At 40.0% G+C, this 21,298-nt stretch overlaps 1 protein-coding gene across 1 annotated transcript in view; it reads right to left on the minus strand.

Annotated features, from left to right (window-relative positions):
* Nucleotides 1-21,298, minus strand: part of LOC122786300 (CUB and sushi domain-containing protein 3-like) — a 303,505-nt gene that overhangs the window by 205,212 nt on the left and 76,995 nt on the right. The window contains exon 4 of the mRNA XM_044052500.1: nucleotides 592-704. Coding sequence (XP_043908435.1) covers nucleotides 592-704 — 113 coding nt within the window. The remainder of the gene's footprint in view (nucleotides 1-591; nucleotides 705-21,298) is intronic.

Consider the following 21,298-nt stretch of genomic DNA (forward strand, 5'->3'; position numbering starts at 1 on the left):
GTGGCAGTTCTCCTTGAAATCTTTCAGAATCTGAATGGCGCCTCAAAGGAATTGAACGGTATAGAAATCAGGCTCTCTGCAAACATAGCTCTGTTCTTTTTTGTGGAATGGTGCTTTCCTAGGTTGCCTAAGGTTACCAACACTTGCGTCTTTCTTCCATGACTCATGCACATGGTCCCACTTCTCACAAGATTATTATGGCACAGAATAATGGTGTCCAAGGGTGAAGTACATGACGTTCACCTGTTCTTGCGAGAGTCTAGTCTTTCTGGTGTTTTAGAGATAATCTAAATATGCAAATAGTTTGACATGAGTCGAGTTTTTTTTATTTTTGTATGGATGAAATGTTGAAATAAATAGATGTTGAGAACGGCACTAAAATATCCTGGTATCTTTTATTTACACGCCTCATATGGATAAGAGGAGTAGTTTTATCCCCACTTCACACACTGGCCCTATGAGATTTTTGGGATTTAACCTGACATTTAGTAAGGGGTCACAGAGTCTGTTTTGCATATTTCCTTTATCTGAGCCACTGAGGTTAGTACTGAGGCACAGCTTTCACACAAATACACATAGACACTTTCTGACCTTCATAGTTGAGTTTGAAGCCATGTGCAGAGACAGCAAAGTCACTGGTCAACCTCAAAGAGAAGACGTTGCCTGTGCTGGTGACCGGGGCAGGAACTTGGAAGCCCGTTAGCCTGCGGAAAACACAGAGAGGGAACATGCTGACATTATCCACAAATTACCAGACATGTTTAACATTCAGGAAAAACAACAACCTCCAAAACAGCCCCATTGTTGGCTACATAAAAGAGAGCTTGTTAACCTACAGTCACAAAGGAATTAGCATTTGCTGCGTAAAAAAAAAACCCCGAAAAACCACCACCAGACACATCCATCAATACAAGACAAAAAGGAAAAAAAAAAAAGCATCTTGTGCTCCAAAGATACTATAACATGCAGACGTGAGCATCTTTCTGTTCTGTTGTGACGCTCAAAATAAAATCATCATTTGTTCTTGGTCACATCAATCACTTTTGACACACTGGTGGTAGCTATGTTGAGACTCGGCCAATTTCATTACAATCCTACCTCCAATGTTAGCGATGTTTCTACCCGGCATAGAACCTCTGAATCAAGCCTCATCATTAAAGCGTACCCAAAAAACAAAACAGCGAGCCTTGGTCAACTCAACAGTTCCACTACAATGGCTTTGTGTGCAGAAAGACACGCGATAAAACTGGACTCATACAGCAGGACAGCCTTTAATCAGCACCCCACATGTTTGAATTTGTCCTCCGAAAGAAGGCTTCCGCTCGGCGGCCCAGGTGTGCTGTCAGCTTTGAGTCACTGAACTAAATGAGGAAGACGAGTGAGGGAGGAATGGGAGGACAGCTTTTTTTAGGTATGGAAAAGAGCCAAAACCTTCTCGCTACCACCAAGACACATCTTATCTCATCCTGCAGCAACCATTCTTCCCTTTATTTCACCTCTCCTCCTCTTCCTTTTCCATCAATCCATCCATGCTGTGTCACCCCTTCACCTTCTGCCGCTCTTCTCTCTGACCCGCTACCGTCGTATTTATTCACCTGCGTCTCTTCAAACCCCTTCACCGCCGCCGCAGCTTATGGTTCATACGGCTCTGCTAACTTCCCCATCATTCTTTACTTTGTCTCACGCTTTTCACCTGTGTTCATTAAGTCCACTCATCTTTGATTAATTCCATTTCTTCGTATCGCCCTAACTTTTCTGCCTACATCCACTTTCATTATTCCTCTTATCCTACGACTCCACCTCCTTCCTCTGGCATCTGTCAAATATTCACACTCCTGCCCACTCAAAGTGCAATTTCTAATACATTTAAGGGACGACAGATTCCCCAAGCCTGGAGACCAATTCAGTGTTCTCCAAGCAACATTTGTTAAATTTGATCGATTATGATCTATTCTAACGGCAGCGGGCATTAACATAGGAAGAAGGGTTGCTCCCTTTGTCGTAGCGTCAGCTCCCCCTGGAGTGACTGCACCGTGGAAATAATGTGGGCCCGAGCAGGTGATTTTAATCAACCAGCTCACTCCTGACACGTCAATGTGCGCCACATGTGTGTTACTCAACCACCTGAGTTGATCAGAATGTGTACAACTTTGCTCAGACTGTGTCGGTGCACAGATAATAATCCTTCAGGTCTCAGCTGTGAGGTTACAAGGACTCAAATCTGCCGCTGCTGTGGCTCTGTCTCTTCTTCAGCTCCATTAGTCAACGGTTTTACTGCTGCTACAGCTGGGAATCAAAGTAACCGACATTAGTGCCGACGGCATGTGTCGTCTTGAATATTTGTATGGTAGCCTTATCACCATTAACTTCTGGCACTTATTCTTAACTTAATGTTCCTTTAAGCTTTTCATTTTTAAACAATGGTTCTTCAGCTCGGAATGTTTTATATTATTTATAAAGTTTGTTTTTTTTCATACTCCATCACACACATACACACACACAGACAAACTTTAAGAAACCCTTGAATTGAGATTTTAAAATATCACACTTCATTTATTAGCTTTCTCTCCTACCTTGCTTTTCGTCCACACTGTGGTTTATCACATCTTCTGTCATCTTTTCATCGCTCCATCCTCCTATTTATTTCTTTAACCTTGTCATCTCTCATTTGTGTTGTGTTTATTATCAGCTCTCTTCTTAACTTTCTTCCCATCTTTGTTATTCTTATCTCTCCTCCCCGGTTAACCGTCTACAATTTTCGGCTTTCACTGTGTTGTTAGCTTAAATTTATTCCCCTCCTGTACGTGCACTTTCCTCCAATTATTCTGTCCACTCACCTTCCTTTTCATTCAGACTGTACCCATTATCCCCATGCTTCAGGCTCCATTGTAAATTTGCCTTCCTTTAGCTAAAGTTTCCTCAGCTTCTGTGAGTTTGCACTTCACATCCTTTGTCTCAATTCTCATCTGATTCACTCCTTTTCTCTTATTTGTTCTGTCTCATCTAGTGTAATATCACTCAAAGTATAAAGGCCCTTTTTCTTATGAGTCCACAACCACCTCTTTAATCCCTGTGTTCCTCATCCGTGTCTTATCTGTAGATCTGTCAGTGCTGCCGTTCCATTTTCTTTGGACATTCAGTCCTCTCATCATTGTCCCTTTTAATCATAGTCTTAGTCTCTGTGTCTCTGCCTCTAACCCGGAGAAAACCCACGCACACACACGCAAACTCCATGCACAAAGGCCCTTGGTCAATTTTAAATTGTTCTACATGAAAGTGACAATAATTTAATTACACTACCTGTGCATGTAATTACAATGTAAACACAGTAGGGAGTGCAAGCAGTCTTTGACATTTAACCATATATTCATATACAGAGACAAAATAATTATTATAAGAATAAAGAAAGGTGTGTTTTCCCTACACATGCGAGCTAGTGTCATTCCTTTTATAGCCCCACGGGCCTCGAATACGGCTGAAGATGTCAAAAGGAAAACAAAGACAAATTACATGCGTAGCTCACATCGCTAACAGCCTTCCGTCAACGAACAAACACACTGCTGCCTCGAATAGACGGGTTAATAGCATTCTATGATCACTTGCTTGTCTCCATGGGCACTAGCCCATGCTGTTTTCACTCCCACACACACACATTCACTCACAATATAACAGCATGTGACACCCAACATCTGCAACATACAAATGTTACTTTAATGTGGACATTTTTTTAATTATAGTGCAATTTCTATGTCACTCTTGATGTCGGTACCAGAGAGTTACAATCTAATACCTTCCTCTTTGTTTCAGCTTCTTCTCTTTTAGCACAGCGGCCGCATCTCTGCCTCTGGGTGTGAGAACGATAAAAGTTGGCCACGCCCCAACACATTTGCATTTTCTTTTCCAAAATGTTCTTGGCTGCATGTACTGCCAATGTGTGTGTGTGTGTGCAGCCTGATGTATCATTGTCATATTTCAGCTCTAACCCAACGTGTCGTTCCCATATGCATTCACCAGCGAAATCAAACAAAAAAAACAAAAAACGAAAGATCCTATTGAAACAGTGAGTGCATTCATGGCACTGTGAGGGGTTCTGAGATAAAAAAAAAAAAACAAAACAACACAGCCTGTGTAAAGAAGCAAATATATTATATAAACCATTCCCTCTCGTTCTTGGTTCCCCTCCAAAATCTTACTTGTAATGCTGCACTCCTGCAGAAACAAATGTTCAACACAAGCATGCAAACACACAGGCTCACACGACTTACCGTCACTTCCATTCATGTTGCCCTGCTCCAACACACCTGAATCAAATAATGCCTCGTTATCAGGGTTCTGCAGCGCTTGCTGATTAGGTGAACATTTGATTCAGGTGTGTTGGAGCAGGGAAACATCGAAAACAAGGAGGGCCAGGGCCAGGACCAGGATTGAGAAACCCTGGTCTAACCAAAGCTTTAGCCTTAAACCTAGCCTTAGCCTAACATGAATTCAAATCTTAGGCCTCAATTTATCCAGTTCTTGCCCTCTTAGGATCAGGGTTTTAGTCTCCATGAGGACTTCTGGTCCTGACAAGTTCAGTGTTTATACCACAAAAAGGTATTGAAAACAAGTATATGGACTAAAACACACACACACACACAGAGTATTATATGTATTTATGTTATATATACACACATAAAGAGTACTATACTGTTCTCCTGTGTAACAATTTATCTTGGGATTTATGTGTTTTGAGATTTATGAGGTAAAACCAAAATTCTTTCACAGAAACTGGAAGAAAGATGGAAGAGGGAATGTGGGAATGTTTGTGTGTTTGAATGTGCATGTGTGTGTATATGGTGTATAGGATGAAATCACATTAGCAAGTGAATGAAAAACTGGCTAATATCAGCAGATTGCTCTCTCAGCTGCCTTATACACACACACACACACACACAAAGACATAACGTGGGACACACTTCATCTCTCACACAGACACAAAGACTCACAACTAAACAAAGATAAAGACACACTATTCTCTTTATTTAATCTATCTCCAAAAAACAGTCATGCAGTCTGGCTAATGTGATTCACAGACCCCCCCCCTCTCTCTGTTTCGCCTTCTCTCTTCCTCCAGCACTTGTATCTGATGATCTCTTTATTGCCAACAGGGGAAAAAAGAAAGGATTTTTCATTCTTATTACTGTCATTATGAAGGGAAAGACAGGGTTGATGGGCTTAACCATAAAAATAAAATCAAAAGAAGGGGGGGTCGCCAGGGTGTGGCAAGTGGTACAGTGAGGTTTTGAGCTTGGAAACAACAACAACAACAAAAAAAACATTCCCAGATCAGATCGGATTGGGGAAGCTAACATTTAATGACATCAGTGATTCATCTGATGGTGATCAGTGGTTTCAAGCATAGACTTCCATAGACTTAGATTAATCAGATTGTATATATATATATACTTACATTAGGGTTGGCCAAGGCTGCATTCCATAACTGTTTTTGATATAAGCACATTGACTCAGCTTTAAAATATGGATATTGATTCAAATTTGCTGCACACTTGTGATCACTGATATGCCTGTAGCTTTTAATATTGCATTATTTGTGCTGTTTAAACATATACAGACTGAGACCAAGCCTTTCCTTTATGGCCGGTATAATGCAAAAAAAGACAATTGTTATTGTTTGCTGCTTTTAATGTTGCCAGGCTATTAAATGTGTTTTGAGTTTCAGAGGATACACAGCCGTCAAATCTTTTTGGTCAGCTTAATCTGGTTTAACCTGCAGGCGTTTGAAAACACGCACACACAAGCACGTCCTGCTGCCGCACGGGGAATTGATTCGTGATGAGCCGTTCACATCTCTCAGAAATCAAGTAGGGAGGAAATCTGCATCTGTCCTTGATGATGTTTTGTTAACTGAAACCTGTTAACACCACTAACTATGTAACCCTTACTTGTCTTGAGAACTCTCTGGTACATAGCTGTGAGTGTGTCAGATGGCTGTGGGAAGATGAGAACATAACTAATATTATGTTATATGGATCACAGTGTGATCACACGCGTATGTTCTGAATTCACGCTGTTGGTTTGGGACATAGCACTGAGACTCCTATAGAAACTTTGGCTCATGTTTTAGTGAACACATTTGTTTTGCTTTACGTCTTGCTAAAATCTGAGCGAGTTTTTTATATACATTTTGTGATGATAACATTACATAAATGATATTCTCATGACGAAAAAAAAAAATGGTATTTTACTTTATTTTGTACTTAATTTTTATAATCCGTGCACCTGACCCCCCCCCCTCTCCCACCTTCCACGCTGCAACAATGTTCCGGACCTCTGCTTGGGGAAATTGTCTCTAACTGGACCTCTTTAAAATTTAATTAAATACCCCTGCCCTATTCCAACTAGGGCTGTTGCATTTCACCTTTAATTAGCACTTGTATATTAGATCTAATCAATGCATCTTTATTAACGAGCTATGTACCGCAGGCATTTAAGGATGCAGTAATTAAACCTCTGCTTTAAAAACCCTATCTCGACACAGACAACCCAAGTATCGACCAATATCCAGACTCTCCTTTATTTCAAGCTCTATTGAAAAACTGATGCACATCACTTATTTCATTATTTGCAAAGGGGCTATATATTTATATTTGAGAGTGCCTAGCAACAGGTGCCAGGTTAAAGTTACCAATAAGAAACCCAACAGCCTTGTCTCCATCCTTGAGCTTAGTGCTGCAATTGATACCATCAAGTGCAATGTTCAATATTAGATCCTCTGTGCTCCACACAAAAGTCATCCCACAGAGCTCTGTGCCATACCAGGAGAACACACCACACAGATGACACCCACATGTATTTATTTAATCAAGATGGATAAATCAAGCACAATGTTACCTTAAAGGCACAAAGGCTGCAGAGACATGTATTTCTCTCCTTTCAACCCAACCCTTTGAGGCACATGATGTCTGAGTCATGTTCAGATAGAGGGTGTCTTCAGGTTAGAAAGGAATTTTTATTCTTTGCACTCAGTAAAGTGCTTGTTCATTGTGGGGGAAAAAAAGAAAAAAAATAGTGATGGGTCTTTCATTTTGAAAATTCCAACACTTTAAGGTCTCAACCTCACTCTGGAAACATGCCTTGAGATAATCTATGTGAAGATATGCTGCTATACAAATACAATTCTATTCAATTTAGCAGAATTGGAGTTTTTGGTAACGTTGGTGGGTATAATAAAAAAAAAACGGCAGGGTGAATTGTATAAGAATGTTTTTTAAATGACTTCATCTCACTTGATGTCACCATATGCTGAAGTACTGTACATGCTCATGAATATATAAAGTGACTTCAGTTTGCAGTCTTCAGTTTTTTTCCTCATATAGTGATAGGAGTCTGTAAGTTAAAGGCTGTTTTTTCCCTCAGCTAGTGTCAGTTTGTGTAGCTACCAGTCCCTAACCACAACACAGAGGCCAAGACACATCTCTGGGAGCTGTAGGGAGGTGTGTAAAATCCCTCTCACACACACACACACATGGTGTTTCAGATTGTTTGTGCGCTATTTCATTGAATTGATCGTGAGCCGAAGCCTGACCCCACAAACGCTCTGAACTGCCTCTCCCTCCAGTCTCTGTCAATGTTCCTCTATATATCTTATCTCTTCCTTCCCTCTCTCCCGCACCCTTACTCGTTCCATAGGGAAACTGTGTCAGTTTCCTGGTCATTTACTTTCTTTCCACCCCTCTGTTTTTTCCCATGGGACACATTGCTGCATGTGCACACCAATGAAGCTCTTCTCACCAATACTTTCCCTGTGCTTGTTTTTCTTCTCCGGCTAAAATGTCGATTGAAAGGAAAGAGGTTTGCCATCCCTGATATAGGGGCATTTATATGTTCATGTGTTCACGGCATGTGTGCGGAAGTATACCAGGGCCTTTAGAATTGTAGTGTATTCATTTATCTGCAACTGTTCATTTACATTCATAGTAGATCCTCTTCAATAGAGACAATGCAATGTTTCTTCTGTTGCCCTGAATGGACAATTTAACACCAGCTCGAGAGAGAGCCCTTTGATTTTGATGTTGCTTGAAGGCCACCATGCATTCTATTGAATGAGAGGGTGAAGGAAGTCAGGGGCATTCAGATGCAGCTAAATGTAATACAGTGAAAATTTAAAAAGTGATTTATTACAAAATGAAACCTGCCACATCTGATCCCTTTACTGGCAACACCGAATCTGTTTCATCAAATCCTACAGACAATCCCAATACTGTTATTCATAAGTCATGTCAATGGCTTATTTACTTGAACATCGCTTTCCCTGATTTCTGTCGTGTTTCATCATGCAGTTTCTACTTAACATTCATGTGACCATAAGACACATTCTCTGTTTTTCACACACAGACACACACACGTGTAGGAAGTTAATTCAGTTCATTTTTTTCCAACTGAGTTGGGGTGGAGGGAAGGGGGGGTGCACTTGAGGACGGTATTTGTCTTGTGTCTCATCTGAAGAGCAATTTCTGACCAATCGATTGAGGACAGCTGTCTAACTGCAGCCTCACCCTTTCTCAGAGTTGCTTTCCCTGCCTTAAGACATTGAAGCAGATGCAATGTAGAACTAGTGCTTTTATTAGTCTCTAAAATGAAGGCAAATCAAGTGTCATCATGATTTCTCTTTTGTGCCTTGCTTTGTAACCATTGCATTTGAGCATTTGCAGTAAAAAATAAGTAAGGAGAAAGTCAACTAAAAGCACATCTTTCAAATTCACCTTATGACATCATTAATCTGAGTAAATGCTTCTAAGTGAAATATTCAGACATAAAGAACAAGTCTCATCTCTTCCATACTTTCCTTTCTCTTCCATTTCAAGTCCTGTAGATTTATTTTCACTGCCTGTGTCTAAAGTTCAGGGTCTGTAGTGAGTGATTGATTAACAAGACTAGCCTGAGTGACACACACACACACACACGCGCGTACTATCATTTCTCAGGTTATAGAGCATGTGGTCAATAGTCACTGATGTGTCACATATATCAATCATAGGCTGCTGTGTCTTTCAGTGTGTGTGTGTGTGTTAACATGTGATGTGGGGTCCTTGACCATGGTGGCATGTCATCTAGTGAATTAGTCACACATGCGTAAATCCAGTGGCAAAGACAATAAACTACACACAAAGACACACATTGCCACCATTGCCAGGTCATCTTTCATCATGGAAGTATCCAATTCAGTTCTCTTGCTTAAAACTGAGCCATTCCACAGGCTTAAAGAGCTAGCACCCGACTAGCCGGACATTGTCATCAAGCAACAAAACAAAAGAGGAAATTATACGTACTCAAAAAAACATGAACTTTAACATGTAATTGTAAGTGTAAATGTTAACTGACCGGACTTGGAATGGTGCACAACATGCTAACAACTGTAAACAGCCTTACAACTGCTACTAATGAGCCTAAAGGGTGCAGTTCTCCCCCTAGTAAAGCAGAGGCAGACTTCATTCAGTGAGCATGTAACTGAATACTTATTCACTGTAGCGACGACAAGGCGCCAACGATTAAAAAGGGAAGAAAAAAAACACTATCTGTCAGGTAAAAAGGCAAATATTTAACCAAGACCCTGAATAATAGAAGAAATAATCTGATTCAATGACCTCTGAAAACTAACAAAAGAGGAACCCACACAGACTGATTCACAAAAAAACAGGCAGAGTAAACCCTGTCAACCCTCATACACACACTATCTGCTTCAATGCACATGGACACACTCACTGCGACACCAGACTGAAAGTCAGAATGGGAGAAAACCAATTTCCTTCCAGCAGATAGCATCCAATGCTGCTACCAAGGTTTTGTCTGTCGGTTTGTGTGCATGCTGCCAACGTGCAAGTTCATGCGTTTAAAAAATATATGAAAAAAAAAAAAAACCTCTGCATCAGCCTGCATATTCAGCCTCTCCTCATATCCTGCCATATGTCAGCAGTGTGCATCTAATTGCTAATGTACCAGACCATATAGCACCCTATATGTGTGTGTGTGCCACTCTAAGTGGTGCTCATTGGCACCCAGCAGTGCAAACATTTCATTCCTTCCAATCCGCCTGAGCATTGCTGTGATGCCTGGAAACGATAAGCCATTTAATGTTGCATCACAGAGGAGGAAGAGGGGGCTCTTTGGAAGTGACGGGGCACCATTGTTGCTCTCTGTGATCCCCTGAGGAGAAACACTGTAGATGTAGAGTGGATTCACCACAGAGGCTCCAAGACAAAACTGGCATGGGAAGATGTGCTTTATGCCAAGTGTGAGATTTCAGATATAAGATCATTACAAAGCACAGTGTGTGACATGGATCTAATACACTTGATAATGACATCGACTAGGTCGTCGGCTACGTCATGAGCTGCGATGCAAGGTGCCGACATCATTAGCGTGCGCCAGTAGTACACACCTGACAAAGATGGAACGTGCTTTGGCAATAATTCTGTTTATTTGTGTGAAGAATACGCATAGTGTCTCACAGAGTCATACACGTCATGGACAAAAGTCATCAGACACCTGACCATTGCACCGGGACAGGGACTGTAACGATGTATTCAAATAGATATACAGGACTTTATATTGGAGTAACATTTGCAGCTATAACACAATATGTTGTAGTATTTCTATGTAAATTTGTGACTATTCATTCTGTAGAGCATGTCTGAGGTCAGGCACTGATGTTGGACAAGAAGACTTGGCTCATAATCTCTGTTCCAGTTCATCCCAAAGGTGCTCGATGGTTGTGCGGGCCAGTCGAGTTCGTCCACATCAAACTCGTCAAACCATGTCTTTATAGTCCCTGCTTTGTGCACTGGAGCACAGTCGTGTTGGAATAGAAAAAGAGCCTTCCTCAAAACTGTTGCCACAAAGTTGGAAGCATAGCTAAGCATAGCTAAGTTGGAAGCATGCCCTTCACTAGAGATAAGGGACCAAGAGCCCAAAGCCTCAAAAGCAGCCCCAATTCAATAATTAACAGATGTGGCCAAATACTTTGTCCATATAGTGTATAAATAATTTAAAAAGGGCACTTCGTGTTGAAAAATGAGGTTTCAAAACATGTAAAATTCAGCAGCATTCTCTCGCACTGAGACGCCTAGGTCGTGTCCACTGGAGGAGCTGCCACACACACACATACTGGCCTAATCGCTTCAGTGGGGACCAAAGTCTGTGAAGATCACTGTGATGCCACTTTTGGTCACGACATAGTGTGCACAAAGACAGAGATGGTTTAGCTGCATTTGGTGTTTTTGTGAAGAGACAAAAAAAAGACTGGTTTTCATTCTTTACTCCTTAATTCTTTACTTCACATGTTCTCAGCCACCTTTTCGACAGACAGTATATAAAGTGTAAAGAGGAGAATCTCTGCATTTGCTTTACAGGGACTTTAACGACCCAAACCCTAATAGCAAAGTGAAACTGACGTTTGAATAATGCTAAAAGACTGAATAACATTAACGATATTTTGTCAACACCGTGACACTTGATCATCTTCTGGTCCCTATTAAACTAATTTAGTGAGAGTCTGACCTTGCTGAAACCAGCAACATATGCTATTATGAAAAGCTGGATTTAAATAATACTCTGTTAGCACTATATACAGTACGTCAATAAATTGCACATGTTACGCCGCACTTCTTTGCTCATCATTCAAAAAGGATGAATAACTGTCATGTTGTCATGTCAATGAAACACTGGCAGAAACACAGGTCATTACCTGGATTGACTGCTAATGTCTGGCTTTTATGGCAGACATTTACCAGCAATAGTAAACAGTATTCTTCCATTGTTGAAAAGGAATCGTTGCTTAAACTATGAAACGATTAATATTGTGTACCTTCTTCCCGTATCTCCCTCTGTCTTTCTTTCTTTCTTTCTCTCCAGCAGGTGGACAGATAGTGAGTGATGCCTACCCTCCCGTGAGCTAAAGCTTGTTTAGGCTGCTGGCTACCAGATCACTTACTGTTAAACCTGACATGAAAAATAAATACATGTGAATACATGCCCGGGACAGGACACACACACACACATCAATGTAAGTGTGGCACCTACATATCTGTGTGCACATGCACATGCACATGCACACACCCTCATTTTGCAGAAAGGCAGAGACAGATTGTGTATGTATCTGCTGGCATTTAAAGGGGAGGTGTCAGGGCTGACAGCAGCGTAGAGGGGGAGCCGTTAGAGAGATATATGGATGGAGGAAGACATGGAGGAAAAGAGGGTGGGATTAGAAGGTGAAATAGAGAGGAAGAATGGAGGGGAAGATATATGATGTGAGATGTAAGCACATATACCATATCATTCAAACACACACAGGCCAATAGCAGCACATGCACATCATCTAGAATGTATACATTCAATACAGTTCTATCTTTCTTTTTTTTTTAAATAATTTACTAAAAAACAAATTCTTTAGGAAAAATAATATATATAAAAATATTATACTTAATGAGAAGCAGTAGCAGGAAATAATGAATGGTCAGAAAACGCAATGCTGCTATGGGCTTCACATTGTGAACATAGAGGAAAAAAAATAGAGCTGAAACAAATCGATTACTAAATAAATCGATTGTAATTAAATGTGAGTATTTTCTTCATTTCTTTGCTCTTCATAACAACTAAATAATTAGAAGTTAATCATTTTGGTTTGTGAACAAAACAAGACTTTTGAGAACATCATCATTTCCAGGTTTGACAAACATTGATCAACATTTTTTAAGGTTTCCTGATACTTTATGGACCAAACGATTAATCGAGAAATTAACCGACAGATTAATCGCATAGAAAAATAATCGTTATTTACAGCTCTAAAAAACAAGTATTATAATATGATAATCGCCAATTACAAACAAGGTAAACCAATATAAAACTGATATCTGGTCAAAACCTCTTATAACCAGTGATGCTGTGCTTCTAATGGTCATTGTGATTCAGTTTGGACATTTACATTTGACTGGCTCAGAGGCAAATGAATAAACACATTAATTAATAAACTGCCTGTTCTGCATTTGGTCTCAGCTTTTGGGTTACAAGTTACACAATACTGTGCAAACTGATTCTATCTGAACTGCGCTACCGTGAACTGAACGTGGTCTAGCTCGCTGGGAATGTTCAATAAAATGGCTTCTCTTGAGTGAAACATTTGTAATCTGGAGATAATAGAGAGATAAGACTAGATTCTGTTTGAATCAATAGATTGTAGAAGCCGGCTATTTGTGTGTATGTGTCAGTGTGCACTGAGGTCAACAACCCAGCCTGAAGTAATAACTTCAACAACAACACAATAGTGTCACACAACCAAACTGTGGACCCACACACACACACAGTCTAACAAACCTATGTACACATGTAGCACAAACACTTGGATGTACATCCAAACAAGTTAGCATGGCTTGTTGCCCGAAGGTTTTTGGCCATTTTCCTGTTTATGGATTTTTTTTTTTTTTGTTTAATGGCAAACACAAATCCAAATTAAAAACAAAGATAAGAAATCCACAGGCATTCTCCCCGCACCCCTGTTTTTGTGTGTGGAGTCTCTGGACAAAACAAAACAAACCAAATGAAGGATGCAATTACCATAGAGCAGCAAAATGAAACAAAGCATGGCTTATATTTACAGAAAAAAAAAATAATAATTGCAGTGCAGTTAAAATAAAAAAAAAGATTTAATTGGAAAACAAAATGTTGTCCTGAGGCATTGACGAGGGTCGAGTCTTCTGGGGGTGGAGTCAATGTCACTGTACTGCCCACAGGCTTTAGAACAGACTCAACTTTCAGCCAGTGGCAGTGAAATGCTGCTTTACGGCCTGTCTACTTAACATAAGGTTTTGTGATACATTATGGAAAAGATGATGTGCGCTATTAAATCACACAGAGTATGTTATGCTTAACCTTAAGTATACCCTGGTGTTGGGCGAGACTTTTAGTCAGGCACAGTACACTCTATGATTTAATGGCAGATCATCTCTGCCATAGTGTCGGAAGAGACCTCTTATATACATATGCTATAAAACCTCTGGTCTGGTGGGAAAGATTTGTTCTTACAGTTTCGGCGCGGGGAGACGTCTTTTAAAAAGATTTAACGGCAGCGGTGGAATCATTTGATGAAAGTGGACACACAAGTGGGTGTATCGCCTATCCTGCCGAAATAAAAAAAAAGACTTGGAGACAATACCGTCAGTGAAAAGGCTGCACCTTCTTAATAGTGCTCTCATGCTTGGCCAGTGGTTTGTATGACGAAACGCACCGAGCATTATTCAATATTGTTATTTCCCACATTAAAAAAAAAAGTATCATAGATTAGCAGCCTTAGATGTGGACCCACATTGCTTTTTAACTTTAACAGATGACATGTTTGCTAGTTATAATGTCCAAATGTGTGACACTGGGGAGATTTATTTAAGAGACTTCAGAGCACAATAAATGGAGGACTCCTCCACTCCCTCCAGCCCTTTCCCAAGCATATGGTAGCCTTTGCATACCCAAATCGAACGATCGCTCTCTCTGTTGTTTCTTGGTGGTTGGTTTATGGTGGGTGGAGCTATTTTTTCTTTATTTGCAAGTTTCTGCTTCGAAAATGAAAGTGCACATTCATTCTGGCTGCTGCGGCACAAGATGATGGCCTCCATTAAGCAATGCGCTTGCCTTAAATATATATAAATGGCTTGTTCTAAGGTCAAGGATACCAAACTGGAACTTTAATGATGCAACTGATTTTGGAATAATTAAGAGTAACAGTATATATATACACAGTGTGCACTGTACTATATATTGTATATACGGCTTAATCGCCTGAAAAATGTGAATAAAAGCACTTGCGATGCCATGAACACCTTAAAGCAAGTTTCATTTAAGAGTTTTTAAGAGTTTTGAAATGTCACTTGGTGTGAAATTTAAGACCAATTTGACAACAAAGCTGCCCAAAACACATTAGTTAGGGACAACTTTGCCCGAATGTTTATTTCAACATAAAACATGACTTTTTGGTCGAGTGCAAAAGTCAGAATATCTACTTCCTGCTGTTGGTATCGTGAAGTCCTGGCCAAAAACAGTTGTATTGGTTACGCATGATGTTACTGCAAGAGGCATTTGATACAATTATTTACAGATTTTCACTGACAAACAATAATCATGAAAGCCTACATCCTATGTGTTAACATTTTCAAGACGTTTGAAAGAGGGATTCAAGACATTTTAATACAAATTAAGGCCTTGTTTTTAGATTTATGAATTCAATGCAAATTTAAGACTTTTCAAGGATCCGCGGGAACCCTGATGAAGCACACAGAATAAATTAGATTAAGTTCAAATCTTCCATCACAAAACGGTGAGTGAAATGAATATCTGGCACAAAGCCATGAATGCAGTTCCAGTGCAAAGCATGAAAATGTCTTTAATTTGCGATTGTGTGAAAATAAATGACAAGATCTTCATCCAAATGTGCTGCTTTAATGATCAACTATATGAAATTGCTCGAGGTTTGAACAGACATTGACATTTTATCATTTTATGTGGATGTCTTGAAGTTGCTGTGGTGTGTGTGTATGTGTATGTGTGTGTCCCAGTATGGTAGATTTCACCCCCCGGGCTCAGGCCATATTGTGTCATCTAGTTTTAATGTTTAATAACAAAAGGCTCGTACTCAGTGCTGCATACTAATGACCTGGGGACACACGCGGACACGCACATGGATGCACACGTTCAAACCCCACACAAAAAAAGACCTATCAGAGTGCTTTGCTGGAGCTAACATTTTAAAGTTGGTCATTACAGAAAAGAATGACATTTTACAAACACACATGCACACCCACATGGTATATAATCCCCATGGTCCAGTGAGAAAACACAGGCTGTAATGGTCAGGTGACAGACAGTGATTAATTGATACATCAAGGCTGTGCATGTGCATGTGTGTTAAGGTCGGTACATGGTCTTTTAATTGAATTCTTGTATTTCTGTCTTGGAGGATAATGGAGAGCGCATTAGAGCAGAGAGAAAGGCATTGTTCTTACTCTTTGTGCAGGTCTTTATGTATCTTTATGTCATGTGCTGTATTCTCACAAATCTCTCTCTCCATGGTGGAGATTCAAAGAGTTACTTTAACATGGCCATCCATTATGTTTGTGTGTACATGTGAGCAATTGACTGAGAGGTCACATCGCTTTGTAATGTAGTAAAACAAAATCCAGTTAATACTTTATGGTGGAATATATCGAGACATCCATGCCAAGGGCAGCTGGCTGCTGCCGACAGATCATCGAGAGAATACGGCTGCAATCAATTATTGTTTTCCTTATTGATAAATCAGACCCTATGACATTCTCAAATATCTAAACAACCAGGAAACAATTAAAGAAGTTACAGTATAATATAAGAAACTTGTTTTTTCTTCAAACCAATTTAATTTGGTAATAAACTAATGGCCACATCATCATACTGTTTTAAAACATGTGTTAGATGAATGAAATGAGGCAATAATACTTTAAACTTTAACCTATACTGATGAAAAAGCAAAGGTTAAAGCGTCAGTTGTCACTGACCTGTGTCTATATATTCTTCTGGTCTGATATCTGGCATTTGGACATAATTAGTATTGGTTCTTCTTTGATTGAGGGCATGATATGGTTCCTTAATAACTACCTAGCAGGTAGAGGATGACATATAGATAAACGCTTCTTGTCCCTGCACTGCTGCTGTATACACACAAATGCTCCCCCTGGCAGGTCTGATAGTATTGCTTGACAGAGCTAGTTTTAAGATTTTAGGATGCAGCAAACAAATAATGTAATGTAATGTAAATAATGTAAAGAAGAATAACATCAACAACATCAAAAAGTTACAAACTTGTGTTTGTGGAATTATGATAAAACTCCCTGAAATGACACCCAAGCATTGGGAGGTAAGGAAATTGTCACAGCCAAAGCCATCAAGTGAGAACAAAGTCCCTACCGTTGTCTCCACATGGCAGTATAGAATAAGGAACTGTGTACACACAGTGCCAATGAGTCACTGTTTGTGTGACTATGGCTGTTTCTGTTATATGTACCATAATCCTCTTTTATCCCACATAAGTGTAGAGTACTCATGGATTCAGTGTTCAAAAAAAAAATAACCAACTATAGTCGAGCTGCTCAGGTTGTCTTCGTATAATGAGAGAAGTACGTCTCCTCATACCCACACACTTCACTGCAAAACTCCAGGGGAACAGAGGGAGGCAATGAGACTCCAGCAACGTGTTTTTATCCAAAAAAAATTGCCTAACAAAGTGTGTTTGGAAGAAGACAGACCTTTTTTAGGTCACAGATAGGAATATAAGGGTGTATTTTTTTACATGAGAGTCCAATCACAGATCATCCCATCAACTTGACTGAAGAAAAGAAACATGAATGCTGGGAAAAAAAGCATTATATATATATAAAAAAGAAATGGTATTGTATTAAAAAAAAGGTCATTTTGTGACTACGAAGAACCCTTGGCCCATATATGTGAATTCAAAGGGAATATAGCTGCACAGATCACCTCAGACTGGAGTCCACTCATATGTGCTGTCATCAATAGTCTGTTGTCTTCTACATGATTTATAATTTTGACACAATGTTGTATTGAAGAAGACCTGAAACTGCAACTTGTGTCGTTTTGTCCAGAAGAATATGACCATTTACATAAAGTCTATAAGTATAGAAAGGAGAGAACACTAAACTATGCTGAGGCCAGTTAAGTAAACACAAAGGCCAAAACCAATACTTTCTCCATTCTTTCAACCCTTTTTTTTTGTCCAGCTTCCTCTGTTCCTCTCCATCCCAATCTGGCCTCCCTTTCGCTCACCTTCCCTTTTCTCCTCATCCCTCCCTCTGCCTTTGGCTCCCTGTCTTTAATCTGTATGTACAGCCAGTCAGTGTCTCCATTACTTCCTCCAGGGGCAGTGGGCCAGCTCTGTGGCTGATCATAGTGATCCTTCCCTGAGGAACAGTCTGCCTGACACCTGGGTGATGGTCCTGGAGGAACTGCATGGTCCAGTGTGTGTGTGTGTGTGTGTGTGTGTGTGTGTGCATGTATGTGTCAAGGGGCTAATGGGCAGCTTGAAGGGATTACCAGCTTAGCCACTGGGATTACTGGAACTTCACACACACACACACACACACACACACACACATCAGACAGAGTGTCATCCAAGGTATATTGACCGACTTGTTACACTGGCCTGGTTCTCATTAGCCCACGATCAAAAACAAGCAAGGTTAAGCAGGGCCAAGGCTAACTACGCCTCATGAGAGATTAGTACGACGGAACAGGTCTAGCACACAGAATCAAAGGCCCACTGTCAGGCTAACCTGGATTTACACTAAAGCTGTGATACACACATCAGTTAAGTTGGAACCTCTGATGCTGCAACTGTGCCCAAAAACTGTGTAGGTGTTTTAATCACAAAGGCACATCTTGTTGTTGCCAAGAAAACGCTAAATAGATAATGACTTCTTTCTGGAAAGCATCTCTTCTTACCACGCGCGTACGCACGCGCACACACGCACACAAATGCCTTGTTTATTGCCACGCTAAGATTTGCAATGACAAGCTAAAGATTTCATGACAAGTGCCAACTAAGTGTGCTCGCCTTGCTCATATTATGTAAACTCACCGATGAATATTTATGAACAGAGAACTGCAAGTACTCCACTTTGTCCTTCTAAAGTGGTTAGACTGCCAACAAATTGATATCAGACTATTGTAAAGTTAGCGGCCTCATAAAATATTTGTAGTTGTTAGGAGAACCCTGTTCTCTGCCGGGCCTTATCTCTCCAAAACAGAAGAGAAATTGAAAGGAATTATAAATCAAACTTCATGCTACATATATATGTGTACAACACACACCATTATGGACCAGCAGTCATTATGCATTATGTTCTTGTGGCATTTATCACTTGAGTTTGGACTGAATTGGGGAAACTGAACTAAAAATATCTCTGATCTCATCTCACGTGAAGCTTTTGGTTCCATCTAAAATGTTCAACAACGTGAAGGCATTGAACAGTGCCTGTGTTGCCAAACTGGTTGGAATTACTAAATTATATATTTTAATGAATTGTTTGTAATCTTTTTGTAAAAGAGAGCTCGATCTCAATGGGACTTTACCTGGTAAAATAAAGGTTTAATCAGTGTTTCAGGTGGAACCACAGGATGGGCCACTAAGAATTTGACTATGGGCCCCATGTGTTTCTGTACTGTAGTTCAGTGAATGGTAAAGTTGTTTCCCAGAATCTTTAAAGGATATCGAGTAATGATCACTATCGTCAAATCCCCCAAAAATATCAAGATATTATTTTTTGCCCACATTGCCAAACCCCTAACGCACAGATGCCAAACACATTTATATTTCTCCTTGTTGAAACATCTGTTTACACAAGCTCAGCACTCTACTGTATAAGGAACAAACTGAATATCTCAGACTATCTTTAATAAAGAAGTAGCCAGCTGGAATGTTAGGGCATAAAGGAAGTAAACAAAACCGAAAGAGGCTATGGGCATGATCAAACGGCGTAAATCAAGAATAATTTCCTCATCTTAATATCTGACAGCCTCACATATTAAACTGGCACAGCACAGATGGCCCGGTCAACTGCGATATTCAGTTATATCAGAGATGTTCTTATGATGTATTAAAAAAAAAAGAAATAAACAATCCATGACCCAGACTTTAATTGCACTTCAAACTGACGATGAGGCGATACAGAAAAAAATGAAAAATCAAATACAGGAAAACAAAAATCCTATCTACTGCAAGCTTCACTATGCAGTAGATAGTCGTCCGTTTCTTTCTTTGTTATGGGAGAAGAATATTTTGTAACACAGTTAGAGAATGATGTCTTTGGCACTAATGTTTTGTTCACAGCTTCAATAGTTTTAAAAGTATCAGTTATCAGTATCGGCAGATACTCAAGTTTGTGGTATCGGACATAAAAGAGTGGTATCCTTTACTTTTTTTTACTGAAATGAATAAAACAAGAACAGAAACCTCCTGTGACTCGAGTACACGTTGAGGCATTGTCTTCATCAAGTGCTGATAGGGTCTATTAAAATATGCCCTCATCGTAATGGGATGAGAAACAACACTCCATTTCTCTCATGAGCCTGAACAGACCACTCGAGGAGAGGATGAGGAGGAGGGGGGGGGGAGAAAAAAAAATCAATTAATGCCAGTCACAGGTGTATTAAATGCATGCAGACATAATCTCTACGGGCTATAGTGGGCACAATATGACACAAAGAACAGGAGCTCCAAAGACTCATGAGAGATATATCACCAGGGGATTTGACTCCTGAATATTGTTCAGCACATTGTAATGATTATAATTATAATCTGCACCAGGCTGAGCTGAAAAGAACAGCACTGGTTATCAGCAGTGAATTAATGACATTTATAGTCAGAATTGAGGGAGAAACAGATGGGGAGGGGGGTTGAATTAATATTGAGAAAAGAGAGACGCACAGAGGGGTTGAGAGACAGACATTAACAAACGGAGAGATGAAAGAGTGAATTACACTCGTTCAGAGAAAGGCACACTAAGACAAACTGAGACAGATTGTCAGAGAGAGAAAAGATAGCACTGACTGGGAATCAAGGCAGCGGTGATAATGAAGCGAAAGCTTAAATTCAGATGTACAGACAGTGATTAAGAGCGAGCACACAACGGGAAAATCAAAGATTATGTCATTTGAAACCTATGGAGTTAACGAGGGATGAAATAAATTGATCAGGATGTTAAATTCCTTCATGAATTCATACAGTAACTCCTCTTTTCTTTCTGACTTTCTGACTTTTCACACAGAAAGCACTCAAAGATGCTAAAAGAAATGGCATTAATTAAAGCATTAGGGGATGAAAAAAGCTTTTGTAGTGTTGGATGCAGTAAGTCCACCCCCACGAAGCCACACATCCAGTGCAACGTGCCCTTTTTATAGCACACACTGCATGCAAATTAAACAGGAATGCTACTAATTCCTTAAATGGTTGAAATAGCTCTCCAACCTTAAAGTAAAACGTCGCCGTCTCAGGCATTAATGCACTCACACCCACAGAGTTTCCCCCTCTGCACACTGTGTAAAGCTTAGCATAATTATGCCCAAGTCAAAGCAAGTCCACACAACTTTCTCCTTTCTCCAGAATGTCTCACAATGCTCGTTTACACCAAATTGGGCACTTGATGGATGCCCACTGTGCCAAAATGTTGTTTACAGTAATAAAAGTTGGTGCAGTGAGAAAGTTGTATAA

Source organism: Solea senegalensis, linkage group LG20, assembly GCF_019176455.1.
Source record: "Solea senegalensis isolate Sse05_10M linkage group LG20, IFAPA_SoseM_1, whole genome shotgun sequence".
Lineage (NCBI taxonomy): Eukaryota > Metazoa > Chordata > Actinopteri > Pleuronectiformes > Soleidae > Solea > Solea senegalensis.